Source organism: Polypterus senegalus, chromosome 11 (assembly GCF_016835505.1).
Source record: "Polypterus senegalus isolate Bchr_013 chromosome 11, ASM1683550v1, whole genome shotgun sequence".
Taxonomy (NCBI): domain Eukaryota; kingdom Metazoa; phylum Chordata; class Cladistia; order Polypteriformes; family Polypteridae; genus Polypterus; species Polypterus senegalus.
In genome coordinates this window covers 71,162,007-71,182,397 of record NC_053164.1, presented here as the reverse complement: position 1 = coordinate 71,182,397, position 20,391 = coordinate 71,162,007, and the positions used below count along the sequence as shown (strand labels likewise).

At 36.2% G+C, this 20,391-nt stretch overlaps 1 protein-coding gene across 2 annotated transcripts in view; it reads left to right on the top strand.

The window, feature by feature from the left end:
* Window positions 1-20,391, top strand: part of ltbp3 (latent transforming growth factor beta binding protein 3) — a 240,313-nt gene that overhangs the window by 177,039 nt on the left and 42,883 nt on the right. For both annotated transcript variants that reach the window (XM_039769013.1, XM_039769012.1), the window contains exons 7-15: window positions 2,409-2,567; window positions 2,857-2,952; window positions 4,339-4,352; window positions 4,574-4,655; window positions 5,419-5,514; window positions 10,464-10,589; window positions 11,966-12,097; window positions 12,713-12,841; window positions 14,683-14,802. In XM_039769013.1, coding sequence (XP_039624947.1) covers window positions 2,409-2,567; window positions 2,857-2,952; window positions 4,339-4,352; window positions 4,574-4,655; window positions 5,419-5,514; window positions 10,464-10,589; window positions 11,966-12,097; window positions 12,713-12,841; window positions 14,683-14,802 — 954 coding nt within the window. The remainder of the gene's footprint in view (window positions 1-2,408; window positions 2,568-2,856; window positions 2,953-4,338; window positions 4,353-4,573; window positions 4,656-5,418; window positions 5,515-10,463; window positions 10,590-11,965; window positions 12,098-12,712; window positions 12,842-14,682; window positions 14,803-20,391) is intronic.

Here is a 20,391-nt window from a genome sequence, read left to right as displayed (position 1 = left end):
AGTAGAAGGACGTCTACTCGCTCCCTCCGTCATGCTAGTCTGCTGATTTCTCGTCCAGTATGCACTGCCTGCTCATGTGCCCACCTCCAACTTGTCACTTGAGTTGTTGTCATCTTTGTACAGTCCAGATGCACCTGTGACTCACGTAGATTTTTCATTGCTCTGTGCGGTTTTGGCTGCCTTTCTATATATAATCCACCAAGACACCCGACCACGGTAGCAGCGAGGTGGGAGGGGGGTGTGTACAAAGTGCAGGAGCATCTAAGAAGACGCATGTTTGTTGCGGATGCGAATTGCTGTATGTAGCGTGTAAAACAGTTTGCTATGGTGCACACGGTCGTGCGTTGTAACCGAAAAATCATTTTTAAAGACTGCTCACTTCATTGTGTATACGACTGTAGGTGAATGAAAAGATGCAACTCTGGAGAGGGCAACATACAATACAGCGTTTTACACGCTGCATACAGCGATTCACATTCGCAACAAATTGTTTTACACGCTGCATACAGTGATTTAAATCCGTGACAAACATGCCACTTCTTATATAGTCCAGTCAAGTTCACCCACGTTCTCGAAGCATGCATACACACCGCCTGGTCATGTGGTGCCTCTGTGTGAACCGGTCAGGCACAGAGAAGGTCAGCTGCCGAGAGAGCGCCTCGACTGTTGCAAGGCCTGCATTGGTGAAGCAGGTGAGACGGTAATGAAACAGAGGCACAGGGCTTATTGGTTTTTAAAGACTGCCTCCTTCATTGGGTTTTAACCAATGCACTGAACGAATCAACACACAATCGTCCGTGCGGCGCTCAGGAGGTGAGTTTGCTGATTTCTCGTTCAGTATGCACTGCCTGCTCATGTGCCCACCTCCAACTCGTCACTCGAGTCGTTGTCGTTTTTGCACAGTCCAGATGCACCTGTGACTCACGTAGACTTTTTATTACTCTGTGCAGTTTTGGCTGCCTTTCTATATATAATCCACCAAGACCAAGGGGTGTGTACAAAGTGCAGGAGCATCTAAGAAGACGCATGTTTGTTGTAGATGCGAATTGCTGTATGTAGCGTGTAAAACAGTTTGCTATGGTGCACGCAGTTGTGCATCGTAACCGAAAACTCGTTTTTTAAAGACTGCTCACTTCATTGTGTTTTAACCTCAGTTGTAAAGGAATGTTTTAAGGATCCCATGGGATACCCTCGCAAACAGTTTTACACGCTGCATATGGCGATTCACCTCTGCGAGAAACATGCCTCTATGAACTGTCAATGTGGGTCGGAGCTGCATGTGACCACTACGACAGACGAATATAAATGACGGAGGTTTTTCTGTGTCGCCGCATCCAAGTTGGTGGGCGTGGCTCTGTGAGTTGTCATCGTATCCGATGGTCTTGGAGTTGGTTGGCGTTGGCTCCTTCCTGCGTGCGCCATAGGTGTCTCACTTGTTGGCGGCTTAGTGAATCCACGCCCCTTCTGGTGTGCTTTCCATGGTTGACTTGCTTTAGTGAATTATATGTATAGATAGTCTTTCCCCCTTTACAAGCATAATGCATTCCTGAAAAAATCCTCGTTAAGCAAACTGTCATAATTCAAAAATATGTCATCATTATTTTCAGTAGAAAAAAATGTTATGCATTCTTGTATCACAAAATTACCACCCATTTTTACTAAAATAATATCAAAATCTAATAAAGTGAACACTATTATTTCAGTAGTTATTAGTAGTTATCAATAACATGGCTATTTACCGGCTTACACTGAGCACCTTTGTAGCTACTGTATTAAGCATCATACACTTACGTCGGCAAGCAAAGCAATCATAAGATACTCATTGACTTTATGCACAGTGTTTCTCTAAATAAATAATAACAACACCAATAGCTACACTGCAAAGACAAGAAACAAATGCCAATAATGTCACCGAAAAAACTGAGAATGAAAAGAGGCAGGGTTGTGGTGGCAGCATCGTTACTGTGGGTTGGTTGGGGATTGTAACCATGAGTGAAAGAGTGTTGAAGAAGGAGAAGATTAAGATGAAGAAGCACTGAGTTCTTCACATTCCACTGCTGGATCATTCATGCTTTCTTGCTCATTTACAACTTGAAGGCAAGTGCCCAAATGTGGCAGTTGCAAGAGCAGCTGCAGGGAAGACTGATAAGATGCTGGTGTGTTCAGCATCTTCTGCATTTCTTTTCTACAGCTGTCAAACAAATGCCATAGAAGATACCATAATGACTCTTGTAACTAAGAAGAAGAAGAATAGAAGAATCTTGGAATTCAGAGCCCCATATCTCAGGGGATGCTTGTATTAATTTATGAAAACACCCTTTGAATGGCCAATATAGATACATAATGACATACTTGTGCTTGTGGCCTGGTCAATAGTAAAACTTGCCATTTTATTTTTAACTTTACAGCAGAACCTCCAGAAGAGAAGGGTCCCTGCTATCGTGTTGTAAGTCCGGAAGGAGAATGTGACCATGCCCTTTCTGGTGAACTGACCAAGAAGATCTGCTGCTGCAGTGTTGGCAAAGCCTGGGGACATAATTGTGACCGGTGCCCATCAGAAGGTACAGGTAAGTTTGCTGCAATATGGTATTCTAACTAAAAACTACATTCAAATGTCAAAGTTAATAATATTTCATAAGTTGTTCTCTGCAATTTGATTTAATCTGCTCAAAGAACATGACAATGACAAATTAATAGCTAGCATTATTATTAGCACTGCAATAAGTATTGTAAACCTACACACAAGATTTAAGATAGTGAAATATTACATACAGTAAGTTGCTTTGCATTCTACATTTTACAAGTAAAGAAATGAACTCTAAATATGAGTGAACTGTTTTTTATTTTTTATCTTAGATGCCTTCAAAGAGATCTGCCCAGCAGGAAAAGGGTATCTGCTTCATAAAAACATTGAAATCCTAACCAATGAAAGACCTCATATGCCCCATCCATGTAAGTAAACACTCTGGCAAGGGTTTATGAAGAAAACTGCACATATTCCCTTAAACAAGCAACCACATATGGCTAATACTTAATGAAGTTAATATAAGTTTATAATTAACATTAGACTTTGTTACTAAACACTTTGTGAAAATGCTTTGTAACATAAAGATGCTTCTGTTTAAACATATTTATTATCTTGTAAAAATGACCTCAATGGCAGAATGAAAACACAGTGAATATCATTGATACCTCATGGGTTCACAATCCCAGGTTTGAATCCCATTTTCAATCATTGTACCTGTTGAGTTTGTATGTTCTTCACAGGTCTGCTTGAGTTTTCCAGAACTACTGCAGGTTAGGTAACTGGCAACTCCAAAACTGTCAAATTGTGAGTGTCAGTGTACACAAGTGGACCCTCAGATAGATTGCCGACCGGTCCAGAGATTTTCTGTTCTTTACTTGCCTGCGCTCCTGGCATAGGCTCTGCCCTCTCACAATTCTGAACTGTATTACATAGATGTTACAGTGTTATGTAATGTTAATAATTAAGTGAATATTAAGAAAAGCCAGTTGTTGGGTCATACAGTAGTAGCTATATTCTTATGGTAATAAATATATTGACTCCAGAATTTTAATTGAAATACATGCATAAACATTTGTATATTATTAATTACAGTACAGCACAATTACAGTAGTTTTCAGGTATTTTATAAAATGTATCACATATAGTTTACAGGGTAATATGTAATTAATATGTGTGTGTGTATATACAGAATAGACAGTATTCCCCATAACATGTATATGTGTATGTATATAAAAGTGTGACTATTTTGTAGTTACAGCACCACTGCCACCTTGTGGAGACCAAAACAATAATGACTTACTTGTTAACTTTCCAGTTTAACACTTTCCTTGTGCTTTTAAATTAGATTAACAATTGAACAATAAAACTGACCACAAAAAAATATACATGATTCAAAGTTAAATTCACTTCACTTCACATTTACTAAAGTAAATGTATTTTAAATAGCCTCTTTTCCCATAGTTTTTATTAGAGTAGTTTCTAACCAGTGAATGCTTACTATAAATTTACATTTCAATAAGTATAATTTTAGTTCAATAATTACTATATTACTATGTTTCACTAATTGTAATGAAAAAAACTATTGTTCTATAAAAATTATACACAAATGCCACTAAAAGATGACTTTATATACAATAGATAATCATGTAACATACACATTGCACATATGTTCTCTGTTTTTATGTATTTGCATTACATATTTACTTATTTGAACTGTTACTTATTGTGTTTTGTCATTGATTAGTGGTTTAATATTTGCAGCTTACAAATATGTATACTTAACATTTGACTTTTTGTCTTTTGTTTTACAGTTCCACCTAAGCAGGTAAGCGGTTTACACTTTTTTCCAGTTTCCCTTTCTTTCCAAGGAAAGCAGCTAACCTCAGTTATGTAACTAATTGTTTTCATACCCCAAATGCCATTTATTTTGTTACTGGACCATAAAAAGCATAGGATGATCTTCTCTGCTTATGGAACAATAGATAATTCAGGAATTTGTGAGTTTGTAAAATCTGAAAAAAATCTCTCCCTTATATTTTTTATTAGTATCCTGAAGGGGATGACACGTCAGAAGAAGAGAAGCCTACTAAACATTCAACTACCACAACCATGGGCCCTCGTTACCCAGGTAGAATAGAGTAAAAATATGGAACCTCTACTACCATAGTAAATGGTGCATGACATACAGTATACCGTATTTACTCGTGTACCACACACCCTCGTTTAAGAGGCGCACCCTAATTTTCACAAAGGAAATCGCGAAAATCGTTTTGCCCTGTGTACGACGCGCATTGTGATTGTATAGAAAGCGTTTAGAGAGAAAGAGAGCGCGAGCAAGAAAGAGCGTGAGAGAGCGCAAGTGCGCAAGCAAGCGAGAGAGAGTGTGTGCGCGAGCAAGCACGCGAGAGAGAGTGCGAGTGTGCGAACAAGTGAGCGAGAGAGAGAGTGCGCAAGTGTGCGAGCAAGCAAGTGAGAGAGAGAGAGTACGAGCAAGCGAGTGAGAGAGAGCGTGAGCAAACGAGCGAGCCCAAGCAGAAGTAAACATTACAGAATTACATTTCCGCATAAACGACGCGCACCTGATTTTCTAATGCTAATTTTCAGGAAAAAAATGTGCGCGTGGCACACACGTAAATACGCTATTATTTCCAAAATGCTAAATCTGCCATTTTATCAGTTCTTCTACTCAGTAAAAAGAAAACCATAAGGATTATCTCTGTTCTCTAATCACAGGCTCAACTACACCAATTGGCAGTCAAAGGAAAAATCATTGTCCTTAAAAGAGAACAATTTATTTTTTAATTAGTTTGAACAATTCTGAGTAGAATAATAGCATGAGCATGAGATTGGACAGTATCATAAAGTAATCATATTCCTCTGTTGGATTTTAGAACTGATTCCAAGACCCACCACTCCTGTAGTGATTAGGTTGCCTCCAGAACATCATACAAAAAGTCCTCAGGAGATACCACCAACAAAAGGCTCAGGTAAGCTTACAACCTAAAATTATCAAATCACTCCATTATATACTTAAAGTTAGAAATGTGTGGCTCTGACTGTGAGATATTTTATATAGTTTTGAAAATATGCAGATTTTTCAAACATTCTGTGCCAAAGCCAGTTTTCCTACTTAATTCATGCAAGCTTATAGTAACCAAGAAAAAAAAAACTGGTGATAATTTGTAAATAATTAAATGTATTTTAAGATTTTTGACATGACAGCTGGAGTTCAAGGCCCTTTTCAGCTCCTAAAGGAGAAGGAACTCACTGTGCTATATTTTCAAACAAATGGAAATATCCAGAAATGTATTTGTCATATTCTTCATCTTTGTCAATTTCAGAATAGCTTAATTTCTTTTTTAGATGCAATCAAGTAACATTTTCTGTATTTCAAAGTTTCCCCAACACAATTAATCTGTCTTTTAAAATTTCTTAGAATACAAACTATCTTTCATTATAAAGTCATGGATGTTCATATTATGTATTGTTAATACATTTTTACATGAATAAATAAATTACAGAAGTTACATATAACAGGTAAGAGAGAGGCATGAGTTGTAACTTGAATTATTATGTTTGCATACGGCGGACAGGTTTATCTATACACGTGTCTAAATGAGTCTTGAAATGACAAGAGACACCATTCATTGTAGCAGCTCTTGATTTAATTGAATCAGAAAGAGTCTCAGACTGATGCCTTTATCTTTATTCACGTATCAAACTCTTCATTCTTTATTAATGTTATACTGTCACAAGCACCGTGAAAACTATAAACAAAAATATAAACATACATTTTTTAACATTTTACAAAGAAACAAAATAAATGAATAAAATAAATAACATATAATCAATTGCATATCTCACTCCACTTACCAACAATTTTAAAGATTACCATTTTAGAGATCAGAGTTTACCGTTATTTCCTCACAGTTTCCACACTTTTAGTATTTTACATCATTACATTCCCGATGTGTGGAATAATTTTACAGTCATTTACATTAATACCACAGAGCCAATAGTTGACATACTTGTATTCGCAAAGCCTGTGAAACAGAATAATCAAGTGTAACAATATGGAATATTTTTTTAACTGGACATAAGTGGACATCTGATGATTGTGAAGTGTCAGTGCCATCAAGTTCAACAGAACATCACTCTGAAAATAAAATGCAGAAAGTATGCAGGAGAATAATTGCATTTTGGATTACAAACGTGATGCAAATGATGAAGAAAGACATCTCTGTGTTATTTGTTTGAAAATTGTAGCAGCTGATACCATGAAACCTAATAAACTTGAAAGACATTTGGAAACACTTTACAAGGAATATGTTAACAAAACTCATGAGTTTTTTGCTACCAAACTTAAATCTCTTGACAAACAAAAATCTGTTTTAAAAAATGATCTGTCTGTAACAGAAATGAAAAGCTTTAGTAGCTTTTCACAAAGTTGCATATAAAACAGCTAGGTGCATAAAACCTCATACCATTGGAGAAGACCTAATTTTACCAGCTAAAATTGATCTTGTGGAAACTAAATTTGGTGAAAGTTATGCCAAACAACTTCAGTACATACCTCTATCAAATGATACAGCTGCTTGGAGAATTTATAATATATCTAAAGATATACAGCAACCACTTTTGTTGAAGCTTTCTGATAAATTGTTCTCAATTCAGCAACAGATAGCAACAAGGATAGTCATATTATTGTTTATGTTCAATTTTGCAATGGATCATCAGTAGCTGAAGAGCTATTGTTTTGTAAACCAATAGAAAGAAGAGTCACAGAACCTGAATTGTTGAATAATTATATATGCAAGGCAAATATAAACTGGAAAAACTGTGTTGGAATTTGCACTGATGGTGCTCGAACAACGTCTGGAAGATTCAAAAGTTTACAAAACCTTGTGAAAGAAAAATGTCCACAATTTATTTGGATGCATTGCATAATTCAAGAGAAGTTCTGGATGCAAAGGAAATGAGCCCTGGTCTTAACCTTGTATTAACAATAGTTATAACTGTGGTGAATTATATAAAAATGAGACCTTTAAAATTATGATTATTTTCTGAACTTTGCAAAGATATGGGAGAGGAACATTCAGCTATATTTTTTTACTGTGACACTAGATGGTTATCACGGGGCAAATGTTTACAATGTGTTTACGAATTGAGAGACGAATTAACGATCTTCTTGGAAGAAGAAAAATGCAAAGAAGCAGAGAAATTTCAAGACCACTTATTTGTAATGAAATTGAGTTACTTGATAGATATTTTTGTGAAACTAAATATATTACACCTAAAGCTTCAGGAAAAAAATACACATATATTAAACATGTGTGACAAGATTCATACTTTCTGTAAAAAAGTTGAGTTATGGAACATAAATGTAATGCAAAAAATGAGAAATGTTTACAGATGTGGATGAATTTGTCAAAACCTACAAGTCTGAAAATATACATATGAAAGTTTTATTTGCAACTATTGAAAATTGTTAAACAATGTTGTCGAATAATTTCAGAAAGTATTTTTTAACGAATGACAACACAGTAGCAAAATATGAGTGTGTTAGAAACCGATTTTAACATACCCTAGAAGGTCTCTCCATTGAAGAAGAGGAACAATTTATAGACTTCAAGTGGCAAAACTAAAAGACAATTTGCATTATAATCACTGTTCGAATTTTGGGCCGATGCTGAGAATGAATTTTCTTCACTTAAGTCAAGAGCCTTTCAGGTACTATTGTCTTTTTCAACAACATACCTTTGCGAAATCGAGTTTTCTGCAGTGGCTGTTTCAAAAACAAAATATAGATCACAGCTGAACATAGAAAAAAATGTACATGTGTTAATTTTGAACATATCACCATCCTATGAAAAGCTTTGTTTTGTTAGACAAGGCCAAGGAATTCCATTAAATTTTAGGTTTATAATTTTATATATAATGTATGTATACTGTTTAAAAAAAAAGGTTTATGCATTGTGTAATTAGTTCAAACGGAATATATATTAATTTAAATTTAAATATTTACTGTTTAGAATACATTTTATGTTTCTGTGTGATTTTTCTACCATAAATAGTTGCAACAAACGATTTTGTTTCAATAAAAAGCTTCTACTTCCATTTCCATTTTTATTCGCAACCCCCTTGTAATTATCTCAACGCACCCTATAGATTGAGAAACACTGGGCTAGAACCTTGAACTTATTCAAAATCAAAAGCTTATCACCTTATATGCTCTGGAAATCCAGAACATGTAAGGTAGTGGCAATCTGGTGGACACTTTACTGGTAGATAGAAAGGTTTATTGTAATTAAAGCATGGTCCCTGCAAGCCCATCTACTGATACAAAATATACATGTGTGAATATATTTTTTTAAGAATTCATAATCAAGTTCTTACATTTGTAAACAACGGACAGAGAGTTTAATATTGTTTATATCTAACCTTTTGCAGCATTTTATTTTAGATCAGTAGGTCCATATGTTTCTGATTGTTAGATTAAAACAGATAAACACAAATTCAGAAAAAATACAAAGGTAAAATAGAACATTGAGAAAAATGTAGGTGTTTTTCATAGCTGATATAAATTATTTATCAAAAATACTTCAAAAACTCATCTGAGAAGAAAAAATCCATTCTTCCAAAATGGTTATGATTTCGGTCACATTAGATGAGTTCAAATGGTTTAAAATGTCACCACAATAAGATTAAGAGGTAATTTTAAAGGCCTAGACATAGTCCTAGCCTTTCACTCAGACATCACTTGAAAATAAACTTGAAGTTGAACTACAACAGATTTTAACACATATGATCAATAACTACTTATCAGATGTTCTGCCAATTAGAGAAAATGGAGATGTTTTAGGAAAAAATGAAAGACAGTGAGTTGGGAGATGAAAGAGACAAAAAGAGCAGTCAAAAAACTGGACTTCTGAAGTCAAAATATACTATATAAAATACTGTTTATAGCAATCAGTAACTAAAATAAAAGAGCAGAAGTCAAAGTTTAAAATTTCTTCAGCTAAATCTCACGAGTGCACGAGAAGTCTTTTGTATCTGGTCAGGTTGTGTTGTTGGTATCGTCATCATGCGCAACCCATGTGGCCATACCTTCCAGTAGTAGTAGTTTGCTACACTGAGTCAATGCTACCACAAAATGGTGACACCCACAAAAAAACAAAATGGCACCTGAGAAAATCTTAGAAAGTGAAATAAACATAGTGAAAAACAAGTCATATCAAGAAACGTTTATTTTCATATTCTAGGAATTTCAGAGCTCCAAATAAAAATATTTTCAACACAAGAAAACTGTACTTAATTAAATAAAAAAATACAATGCTTTATTTCTTTGTAATTATATTAATGTTCTTGTCTTACTTAAGGACCAAAGATAGGAAGCAGCCCTAAAAAGTGGCAACAGTCCATCCCAGGACCTACTCTCACACACACCAACCCACACCAGTTGACCTAATCAGCAAGAATCAACCAACCAAGACCTAACCCACAAGAGAATGTTGCATCTGGGGATGCAAGAAAACCAGTTAATGATTTTATTTTCTGCTCCACTGAAAAAAAATTGTCATGATAAACATGTAGTGTTCTTGCATGTCTATAGAACTGATAGAACATGGGACAAAAATTGTAAAAAAATACATTATATAGTGAAAAATGATATAAAAGGAGGAGGTTAGGAGCACACGCTGATACAGCGCATTGCCACACCCACCACATGACAAACCAACTCAGGACCCCAGGTTAGGACTCGAGTGCAGCCATGCAACGGGTGACACCTCAGCACCACACTAGTTCAGGAATAAATAAAAATATATCATTTGAAATTGTGCCCTAATCATAATTGGTTTTATTCAAGCTCTATAACATAAAAATGAATGTATCAGTTCCACATGTTCTTACCAGAATATTGATTTTTCTTTTTCAGATACAGATGAATGCCGACTAAACAGAAATATCTGTGGTCATGGTGAATGTATCAATGGACAGGGTGGATACTACTGCCATTGTAACACAGGCTACCATCCCCACAGTCAAAGGAAATACTGTGTGGGTAAGAAAAGATAGCAGAATCTGAATAAAAAATAATTAATCTATGTTCATTTAAAATCATTGAGAGATATGAAACAGTTGTGTGAAATGGAGGATGGAGTCCATCTGATTAATCTTTACAGGTCTCTCTTGTAAAGGTCCTGATATAGAATGTAGCTAAACACCAATTTTGAACTTACATTTATCTTGCAGCTCCTTACTTGTCTAGATAGTGAAGCATTAGTATGTGAACAAGCAGCTGCACATTGCTTTATCGATCTCTCTTCAAATCAAAGCCATCATCTGAATGTGTATTTCACCTGCATATAATGCATCCACAGAAATTACAATACAAGTTTTCAGTTGTCTTACTCAGTGTTAACTACAGTAATATTTCAAATAAAGCCTTGAGATATACAGGTAGTTTTGCACTCAAGTATTTGCTGTAGAAAATTTACAGGATTGGTGAATAAAAGGAGTCTTTTGAGGGAAATAATTATTAACTAGTCAACCACTTCAACTTTTGTAGTCTGTGACCACCCAGATGAGTACAGTAAAGGCTTCCAAGCATCAACCTACACATATAGACACATACCTAAACTAAAACGTTGCAAGTAAAATCTGTCCACAGACGTCCTGTTAAATATTTTGCTGAGAAAGTATATTTGCAAAATTCTAGGAATGGAGACCCATGTCAATGAGTAGAACATTTTTTTTCATTTCCAATTTGTTGTTCTACTCAGACATCAACCTGTATTACTGAGGCCCTCACTGTATCACCGACAGTGAACCCTGCAACCCTGTGCAGGAACCTCATTCAGCTGTTTGTTCTTTCAGTTCCATACCCTGAGATCACGAACGGAGAGGATGATGGGGATGTAGACTGACCTGTAAATCAGAAGAAGAATTAGTTCCTGCTTTGCCTCCATAGTCTGGCGCAATGTTTACAAAACTGCTGCCCCTGTGCCTGCAAACCATAATGTTTATTGTGTAATGTTAAATCACCTTTTTAAACATGTTCAAATTATACTGGATTGCTTACCATACTGTAGGATAAACTCACTAGAGCTATTTTATTTCAACTTTCAGGTGCTTTTACGGGATGTTTCAAGGAATGAATAGGCTACTGTTAATTTTATTTAAAGGAATTTTTGTCGGCTTTAATTTAATCTTAGCAAAACTTTGATTCGTCTGTTCCTGCTTCATTCATTCCCACCTACAGCCTCTTCTGTTTCACTGTAACAGCAACATTTTTCCTTCCTCCAGATTCCACATCTGATTTGATTGTAATCTTATCTGTTTTTGGCTAAGTGGTTTATTGGATTTTATGTTTTCCATTTCAACAAATTAGAAGTTGTAAATGTAAAGGCTAATTGTGTCACTTTTATTTGTTATCAGATATAAATGAATGTGATGCAGATCCTTGTGGCAGTGGCAGGGGTCTTTGCTTGAACACAGGTGGCTCCTATACATGCCACTGCAACAGCGGGTATCAACTCCAGACAATTAATGGAGCTCCCACATGTGTTGGTAAGTGGAAACAGAGGTTAGGTTTTTGCTGCTAGGCGTTTTTGTTTTCTCATCAACTGTTCCATGTTGCATTATGTTAACATTTCCTTTCCCTTCCCTTCCTTTCTTAAATATATTTTCTTTTTAGTAATGTCTTATGCCAGCTGCTACACTCATCATATGATTTTGGCAGGTTATGCAGGGTATTTCAGTGGTGGCTTTTATTCAGCTTATTTTTTGCCATAATGCGATTATCATGAAAGCAAACTGAAAATAAAAATGCACATCATATTTGCTGATTAGTTACTTGGCACACTAAGACTCTTTGGTTCTCAATTGTTGTAAGTGGTAGCCTGTAACAGAAGGTGCAGAATTATTTTTACATATATGAAGCTAGCATATCTTCCCAATGTTTTCGTGAGCTACATCCAGCTTGATTGATTGTTGCTTTCCCACGAGTTTTCCTTTAGGTCCCAGATGTTAAATTGCACCAAATTATTATAAACATGATTTAATGGTTTGTATTGCTCATATATTACCAGATGTGCCTCATGTCAATAAAACATAAATATCAGTACAGTTTAGAATAACAGACCATTAATTAGGCTACACATAACTTTTGTTTCTGTTTTGCAGACATTAATGAATGTGACAAGCATAAAATGTGTGGTGAGGGTGGCCACTGTGTTAATCTTCCTGGCTACTACAAGTGTGAGTGCTACTCTGGCTACAAGAGCAAGTCCCACCGACAAAACGTTTGTGAAGGCAAGTCCACTGGATTTAACTGAGTTTGGATTTTCTTACTAACTAAGCTGTGCTTTAACAAAGCAGAATAGATTTTTGGTCCATTCTTATTTTAACATGCCAAAATTTGTTCATTTTAAAAAATGTTTTGTGAATAAAAGAGATGATGCTTTTCACATAAACTACAAAATGGCTGGGATTGGCTCCAGCAGACCCCCATTCCCCTGTAGTTAGGATATAGCAGGTTGGATAATGGATGGATGGATGGATAAAATGAATAGGTGGATGGTTAGATATCCTACTATAGCTTTTTTAAATTGTAAAAAAGTCTGAATTAGGGTAAGTTGACCTAATTTTGGATGTTCATAAGAAATGTAGCGATTACTTCATGAAATACATAATCAACAAAAATAGTGCATCAAATATTTGAAATATTGAAAATTCATGCTTCAATGTAAATGTTTAAAGTCAACACATACTCAATTGTAATATAAATTTTTCCTTTTTAAAACACAGATATGAGGGCTAGATCCCTTGTAAACGATCAAAAATCAAAATGAAATTGATGTTCATAATCATTGACCTTGAAATAGTCTAAAACAATACCCAACACATTTATGTTTGAAATTTGTCAGTATTAACCTTCTGGTAGTGGCTCTTAGTAGGCTAGGACCACCAGTAACTATTTAAATATCATAATTAATATATTAATGGTCATAAACCTAAACTAAACAATCAATATGCCTTTATTACTGATTCCCATTTTTGACTTTTTGTGAAAAGATGTAACTCTGACTCCTTGTGTCCAATTAGGGGGTGAACCTCTGGGGTCAGTTGATGTAGCATGCCCAACTTCAAGTCTGTCTAATCATTTTTACTGAAGACACCCATTGGTTTACTGTTTACCATAAAGGTGCCATTTCCTGCACAAAATATGTTACAGGAATAAAAATTAATTTTAAAGCCTAAAAATGAGGGCTTTTCAGAACTATATGGCCAAATATGGAGGAAACCCCAAAAGCACAAGGTCTTACATAACTAGAAATCAAAACATGGGCTTTCCCATACTCATAAGTCAAGAGAAAAAAAACCAATAATGATTTCAAAACGTTCATAAGTAATTCTGATGAACACAATAAATGGTAGCATCAGATATTTTTTAGTTATTTTGTTTTTGAATGTAACTTCTTCTTGATGGTTCATAATAAGGTCAATGACTCATCCCAAGAAACTTTAAAAAGCAAATAGTAAGACTGCACACAATATAAGACATTTCTAACACTGTGCATGCGGTGTAATGCAACATCTTCCAAATATCGGATCAGTTTTGTGCCTCTTGCATAGTTCTCTCATAATGCTCTTTTAGTATTTCCAACAATCTGTCAAAATTACTATGCTGCCCATTGAAAGCCAAATTCTGTCCATTTTCTTGTACTTCTCACCAGACCTGCTCACAACCACTAGTGGTCCCTTCTCTCTGGTTATTGATTAGCTCCAACTACCTCTAGCTTTGCTTTATTACTTTACAAATATAACACACACATTCCCCAACATCATACATTCTCACTCTATAGTATATAAGAAGGGTAAGATGACCTTGTGGTGTGGTGTAAAATATTGCTCCCTCACAGCTTCCGGAACCTTGCTTAAATTTCTGTCATGGTTAATGTCTTAGTGGAATTGTCTACAAAGATTTCCTCTTAGTACTCGGATTTCCTCCAAATACTAAAATTTTAATTAGCAGTTCTAAAGTGGCCTGGCATTGATGCTGTCTGCTTTCTGCTTGATGATGCAGGGATAACTATGGGTTGACACGAATGCATGTTTAGCATTCAGCATTACTGATGTTCATATTTCTGTAGATATTGATGAGTGCCTGGACCCTAACATCTGCCCAAATGAACGATGTGAAAACAGACCTGGTTCTTATGAATGTATTCCATGTCCACCAGGATATCATGGACAGGGAGGAATTTGCTATGGTAAGAGATCACTCATTATGCTCCTAGTACAGTATAGCTCACGGACAACCAAATATACCACAAGAGTGTTCTAAGTGTATTGATATTATTATTATAATATTTTAAACAGATTCACTGTCTTAGAAAGTAAATTTAAAATTGCTCAGTACAAGTTAACTGACTCAGAAAACAAAGCAAAGTGAAAAAGTTTCAGATTTTCTTGTCTGTTTTAAATACAAGATCAAGTTTAATGTGAATATCAGTAATTGAGAGTACTTTGGTTTATTTCTAGCTAACGCCACACACTTTTAGTTTTAGTATTACTTATTAAATGTTATTCAAGATATTTAAATTTTTAGGAGTATCTGTGATGATTAGTAACTACTGATATTATATTAATGCTGTTGAGAGAAATTGTATGTTTTGGGCATACTGTATCTTGTTACATGTCAGAGTACAGGGAATCTGAAGCATTCTCTCTTAGTCTTGTTTATATAAGAAGAAATTTTAGAAAGTAGTTGCAGAAATTAATTATTTTGCTGGAGCTAAAGTTCATCAACACATACAAATAAGTAACATATTTAATAATATAAGATTTTATACAAGAAGAAATGAAAGTGAGGATCATGCCAAAGATTTTTTCATTAAAATAGAAATCCCATAGCTTGAAGAATTGTGCAAAAATGAACTAGAAGAACTGCTTCTTCAAAATCCTGATATTTTCAGTTCCCTGCAGAGTGGAAAAGCTGCAGGAAAATCCAGTGAAATCTTAAAAGTGCTATCTGCTAAATTACCTCTTTTAATGGGAGAAATGTTTAAAGAAGATACAGAAGATAATACTGCTTAAACAAAACTCTTTTAATAGAGTTAAATGGTTATATATATATATATATATATATATATATATATATATATATATATATATATATATATATATATATATATATATATGGATGTGTATTTCCATTGGTATACGCCCTTCTGATGTAAATTCATCAGCTAAAAGTATTTTGTTAGTGTGTCAGAAAGGATGTGCACCATTGTTCATAGTAATACTCAGTTTTGTTTTCATTCTCTCTTTTGCTAATACATTCAGGGGCAGCAGAATACATTCCATAACAGTGTCAGCCCTTTTAATTAGCTTGTTCATTCAGTGGGTCCCTCTTGCAGTGATGTTTCCAGTCTAGAACACCACAGTGTTAGAAAATGGCACTGGTCATCACAGAGTTGTAGAATATGTGAAGGATGTCACTACTTACATTAAAGGAATACAGTCTAATTTACACTTATGTAATTCCTCTGTGTTATGAGACCACATTTGACATTGACGTGGACCCCAAGTACTTGTAGCAGGGCACCACTTCCTAATCCACTCCCTCTATAGTAACCTGGTGTAGAAGTTCTGTGAAAGTCAATAACCAGTTTGACTTAGTTTTGCTTATACAGTGTTTTACTGTATATTACTGGTCCACATTCATCACTGCCCATTTATTCAGAATCACTCTCGAAAGAGCTGTTGTTCACTGAGTTAAAAGGAGAGTAAAAGGACCAAAAAATGACTGTACCAAAAGGGGCAGGCAAATCCATTTCCAAATAAACAGCCAAGGTCAAGATACCAAAAAAGCAAAATTTACCAACGCCTGACAAAGACAAAAACACAAAGCTGGACATTATCTAGGAGAATAAATATTGTTAAAATGCATATTCTTACAAAGTTTAGCCCTGGAAAGATAATTCTGCTCAAATTCTTTTCATTACACTTTGCTTTGTTCTCCTGACAGTTCTAAGTAACACCAATATGGCAACAATCTGGAGGTATATCATTAATTAAAATGTGATTCCAATGTAGGAGACACTGTAAAACTGAGAAGCTACTTTCTGTCGCCCCAGTCCTCAATACCTGACCTGTGTAAGATAATGTGCAAGCATCTTTTAAACAATATTGCCTCAAATATAATTTTCTTTTGACAGACTGTTATTTACTACGTGAAAGTTTTGACTTTTGTTAAAAAAATTTGGTAATCTTTTTAATATCTATGATTAAAGTTCTACTACCTAGTAATAGTGAAGGTGTAGACATCAACTGCAAACCAAGTTATTTCAGAGTGCACGCAGATGATCTGAGGCAGTATTGGACACTTTCGATTACGATTTAAGATAATGGAGTTTAGACATTGACAAGTGTGATGGGCGGTCACGGCCGGGTAGAGTGGATCGCTGAGGCAATACCTCCCCTGGGATGCTAGAGAGTAGCCCTCGTGGGTGGCAGTGGCACCACAGATTGCTGCAAGGCACGCTGGGAGCTGGAGTTTGGTGTAGCCCTGTTGCATTCCGTGGGGGCTGCCAGAGGGAGCTTTAGAGCCCTATCATGGACTTCCACCACACCCAGGAGCGATTCCAGGTAATCCTAAAGAACCACCTGGAGCAATCCCAGGTGCTAAATAAAAGGAGCCGCCTCATTCCACGCTGTGAGCCAGAGTCAGGAGGTGGAGGACAAAGCTTGGTGGGAGAGGAATGGAGGCGGCATAGAAAGAAGAAAAAGAAAGAAGGGACTGGGCATTACTGGTGGTGCTTTTGTACTTTCCTCTGTAGAGGGGAGTGGGGAAAAGCAACTTGTGTTGCCTTGGACTTGTGTCTCTATGCCTGTCTGTGTCCGGATTTGGAGAGATGTACTCCCCCAGTATTCCACACAAGATACACCATAAAAACTGAGAACAATGTCATCAAGTGCCTACTTCTCTACTGTTAAATTCTACTCCGTACTTCTAAAATTTTTATTTTTATACTGTATTGAGGATTTGTTCTGTTCTGTGTATTGTATTGTATTGTATTGTATTGTATTGACCCAATTCTTTTTGACACCCTCTGCATAACCAACCTACCTGGAAAGGGGTCTCTCTTTGAACTGCCTTCCCCAAGGTTTCTTCTATTTTTTCCCTACAAGGGTTTTTTTGGGGGGAGAGAGTTTTTTCTTGTTTTTCTTGTCTTCTTAGAGAGTCAAGGCTGAGGGGCTGTCAAGAGGCAGAGTAGAAGTATACAGTTCCTTTTTGTCATAAGAAATAAAGAAAAATCAGTAATAAATAATGTGCCCTGTTAAAGCTAGTTAGGCTTTTGTTTACCATCCCGTATTACTTTAAAGCCAACTTTTCAAGGCTTGTGATGGTTATCAGCCTTTAAAAACGTGTTACTGATTTATAAAATAACTATTTTTACAGCACACAGTATTTTCTGAATTGCTTTACCAATTGTCAATATTTATTTCTTTTTTCAGTTATAAACCACACCATGTATTGTATGCTTAAGCCAAATGGTACAATGACCATATTAGATAAAATGCCATTAATTTTTTTATTTTCTAAAAGTCACTAGTCTGGGTGGCCCCCAAGGTGCACCACTGAGCCCCAAACCCCAGACACAATTGCACAGACCAGTCCCAGGTTCATAATTCATGTTTTTTTTTTTTAAACAAAGTACCTTTATAGAAACGCCTTTTCCAGTTTCTCCAGTTTTGTTCTCCTCCTACTCTACTTTTTACTCCTCCACACCTCCCAGATGAGTGATGCCCTGCTCTGCTACCCACTATGAATAGCCGGGACAAATGGAGGGCTCTCTTTTTTAACTCCTGACCCATGAGTACTTCCAGTGCTCAATCTATTATCAGGGTCTGCCAGAGCGATGCCACCACCCAGTATATGGGGGAATGATCCGCCCATAGCAAGGAGTCTCCCACTGTCCCATATTTCTGGTCTCCCAACAGGGGAAAATGACTGCCAATGACCCTAGTCAGGCTACTTCCCCAGCCAACACATTTATCTGTGGCTCTTAGGATACCAGCTCTGGTGCAACTGATGCTGCTGAATCCTTCCATGTCCAGCTCCTGGCACAGAGGGCGAAGACAGCAGCTCCTTTCCTGACCATAACTTATGGGAGCAGGGTCCATCCCTGGCCAGGATACTGGCTGGTCCACCACATCTGTTATAAAATTGGATTTGGTATACATGTCATTTAGCCTTCAGGACAGTATAATATGGGAACACAGTTTGCCACTGGTCAAGGGTAGATTTTACAAAAATATTAGAAGGTTTTCCTTCATACAGAGAATTATAGGTGCATGGAACAAGTTATCAAGTAAGGGGGTAGACAGCAGTGCTTGAGCTTATTTGGGAATAATTAAGTTAACCGGACTGGTATGCTTGATATACTAAATGGCCTGTTCTCATCAAAATTGTTCTACTGTTCATATCTTAACATCTGTAGGTTGGATTTTTGATAAACATTTTATACAGCTGTATTCCTCTTAGAATCTTTGCTGTTTTGACCTTTAATACCAGAGAACGTATAGTCACTCTTAATAAAACTAAATATTGTCATTGTTATAAAGCAGCTTTCTTTATGGTAAGTATATTCCTCAAACATGCTGCTGGTTAGTGAAAAAATAATTCAATTTTGCACATAGGACCTGTTCAGTTGTGACACGTCTGCAATGAGTGTATGTTACCCTGCCAAGCTACTTTATGTTTATGTAGGCTTTGTACCCAACAAAGTGTTACGGAGAAAGACACTGCAGATATTACTTGATCAGTGCAGTTATTAAGGTGAAACTTCTGTACCTTTCTGTTTTTTCTAATGGGCATCACAATGGTTTTTTGTACATTTCTTTTCTTTATGTCCCATTTCACGTCAATACATGTTAATTTTGTGGTTTCAGCTAATTTCATTCATTTAACTTAATTTTTTAGCATCCTGTTCCTTTTCCTTCAGTGAAAAAGAAGATGTTGCAACTGATGTGTTGTGTGATCAGTTGAATGGATATACATTATACATATGTATTGTTTCATTGATTAATTCTGGATTTTTGTTTCCAAGGTGATATTTCCATTTGTGCATTCTATTGCCTTATAATCTTTTGAATTAACTTCCTGATTCATATTTGCAGCAGCTCACAGTATTGTGATCAGGAGCACTGTCCCGGAGGCTCCAGGCATGTACCAACCTACTTTGCCCAACTCCCTACCATCTCCCCATCACCTTCCCAATACCCTGCTTGCCACGCGCTTGCTGTGTCCTCCCCACTCCCCTGGCACTGGGGCTCTAGGCAGTAACACGTGTAGAGAAGATATGACATGTGCTGCAAAGGCAACATTGTATGTTACAACTGAGGACTGTCTCTTCTATCTATCTGTCTATTTATCTATCTATCTGAACATATTTGAACATTCCAATTCTCATTTTTATCATTATAATTGTGCATGGAGTATGCACATTCTCCCTATTTCTGCAGGTTTTTTTCTGCAGCTTATCCAGTTTTAATCCCACATCTCTAAACACATGCATGTTAGGTTGACTGGTGTGCATGAGTGGGCCCTGTGATAGATGGCACCTTGTCTTAGGCTGAAAATCTCCAGTCTCCAAAACCCTGATATGGATTAAGTACATTTTAGAACATTATGTTATCTTAATCAGGTGAAAGCTTTATGATATTTGATATTTACCTGATTTTAACAAAGTCCTAAGGCACAGTCCTTTACTTGACCAGTTTTTTGCCAACCAATGAACCTTTAATCACTAAGTCCCTAAGTCCTATTATTTCTGTATAGTATGTGGACTATA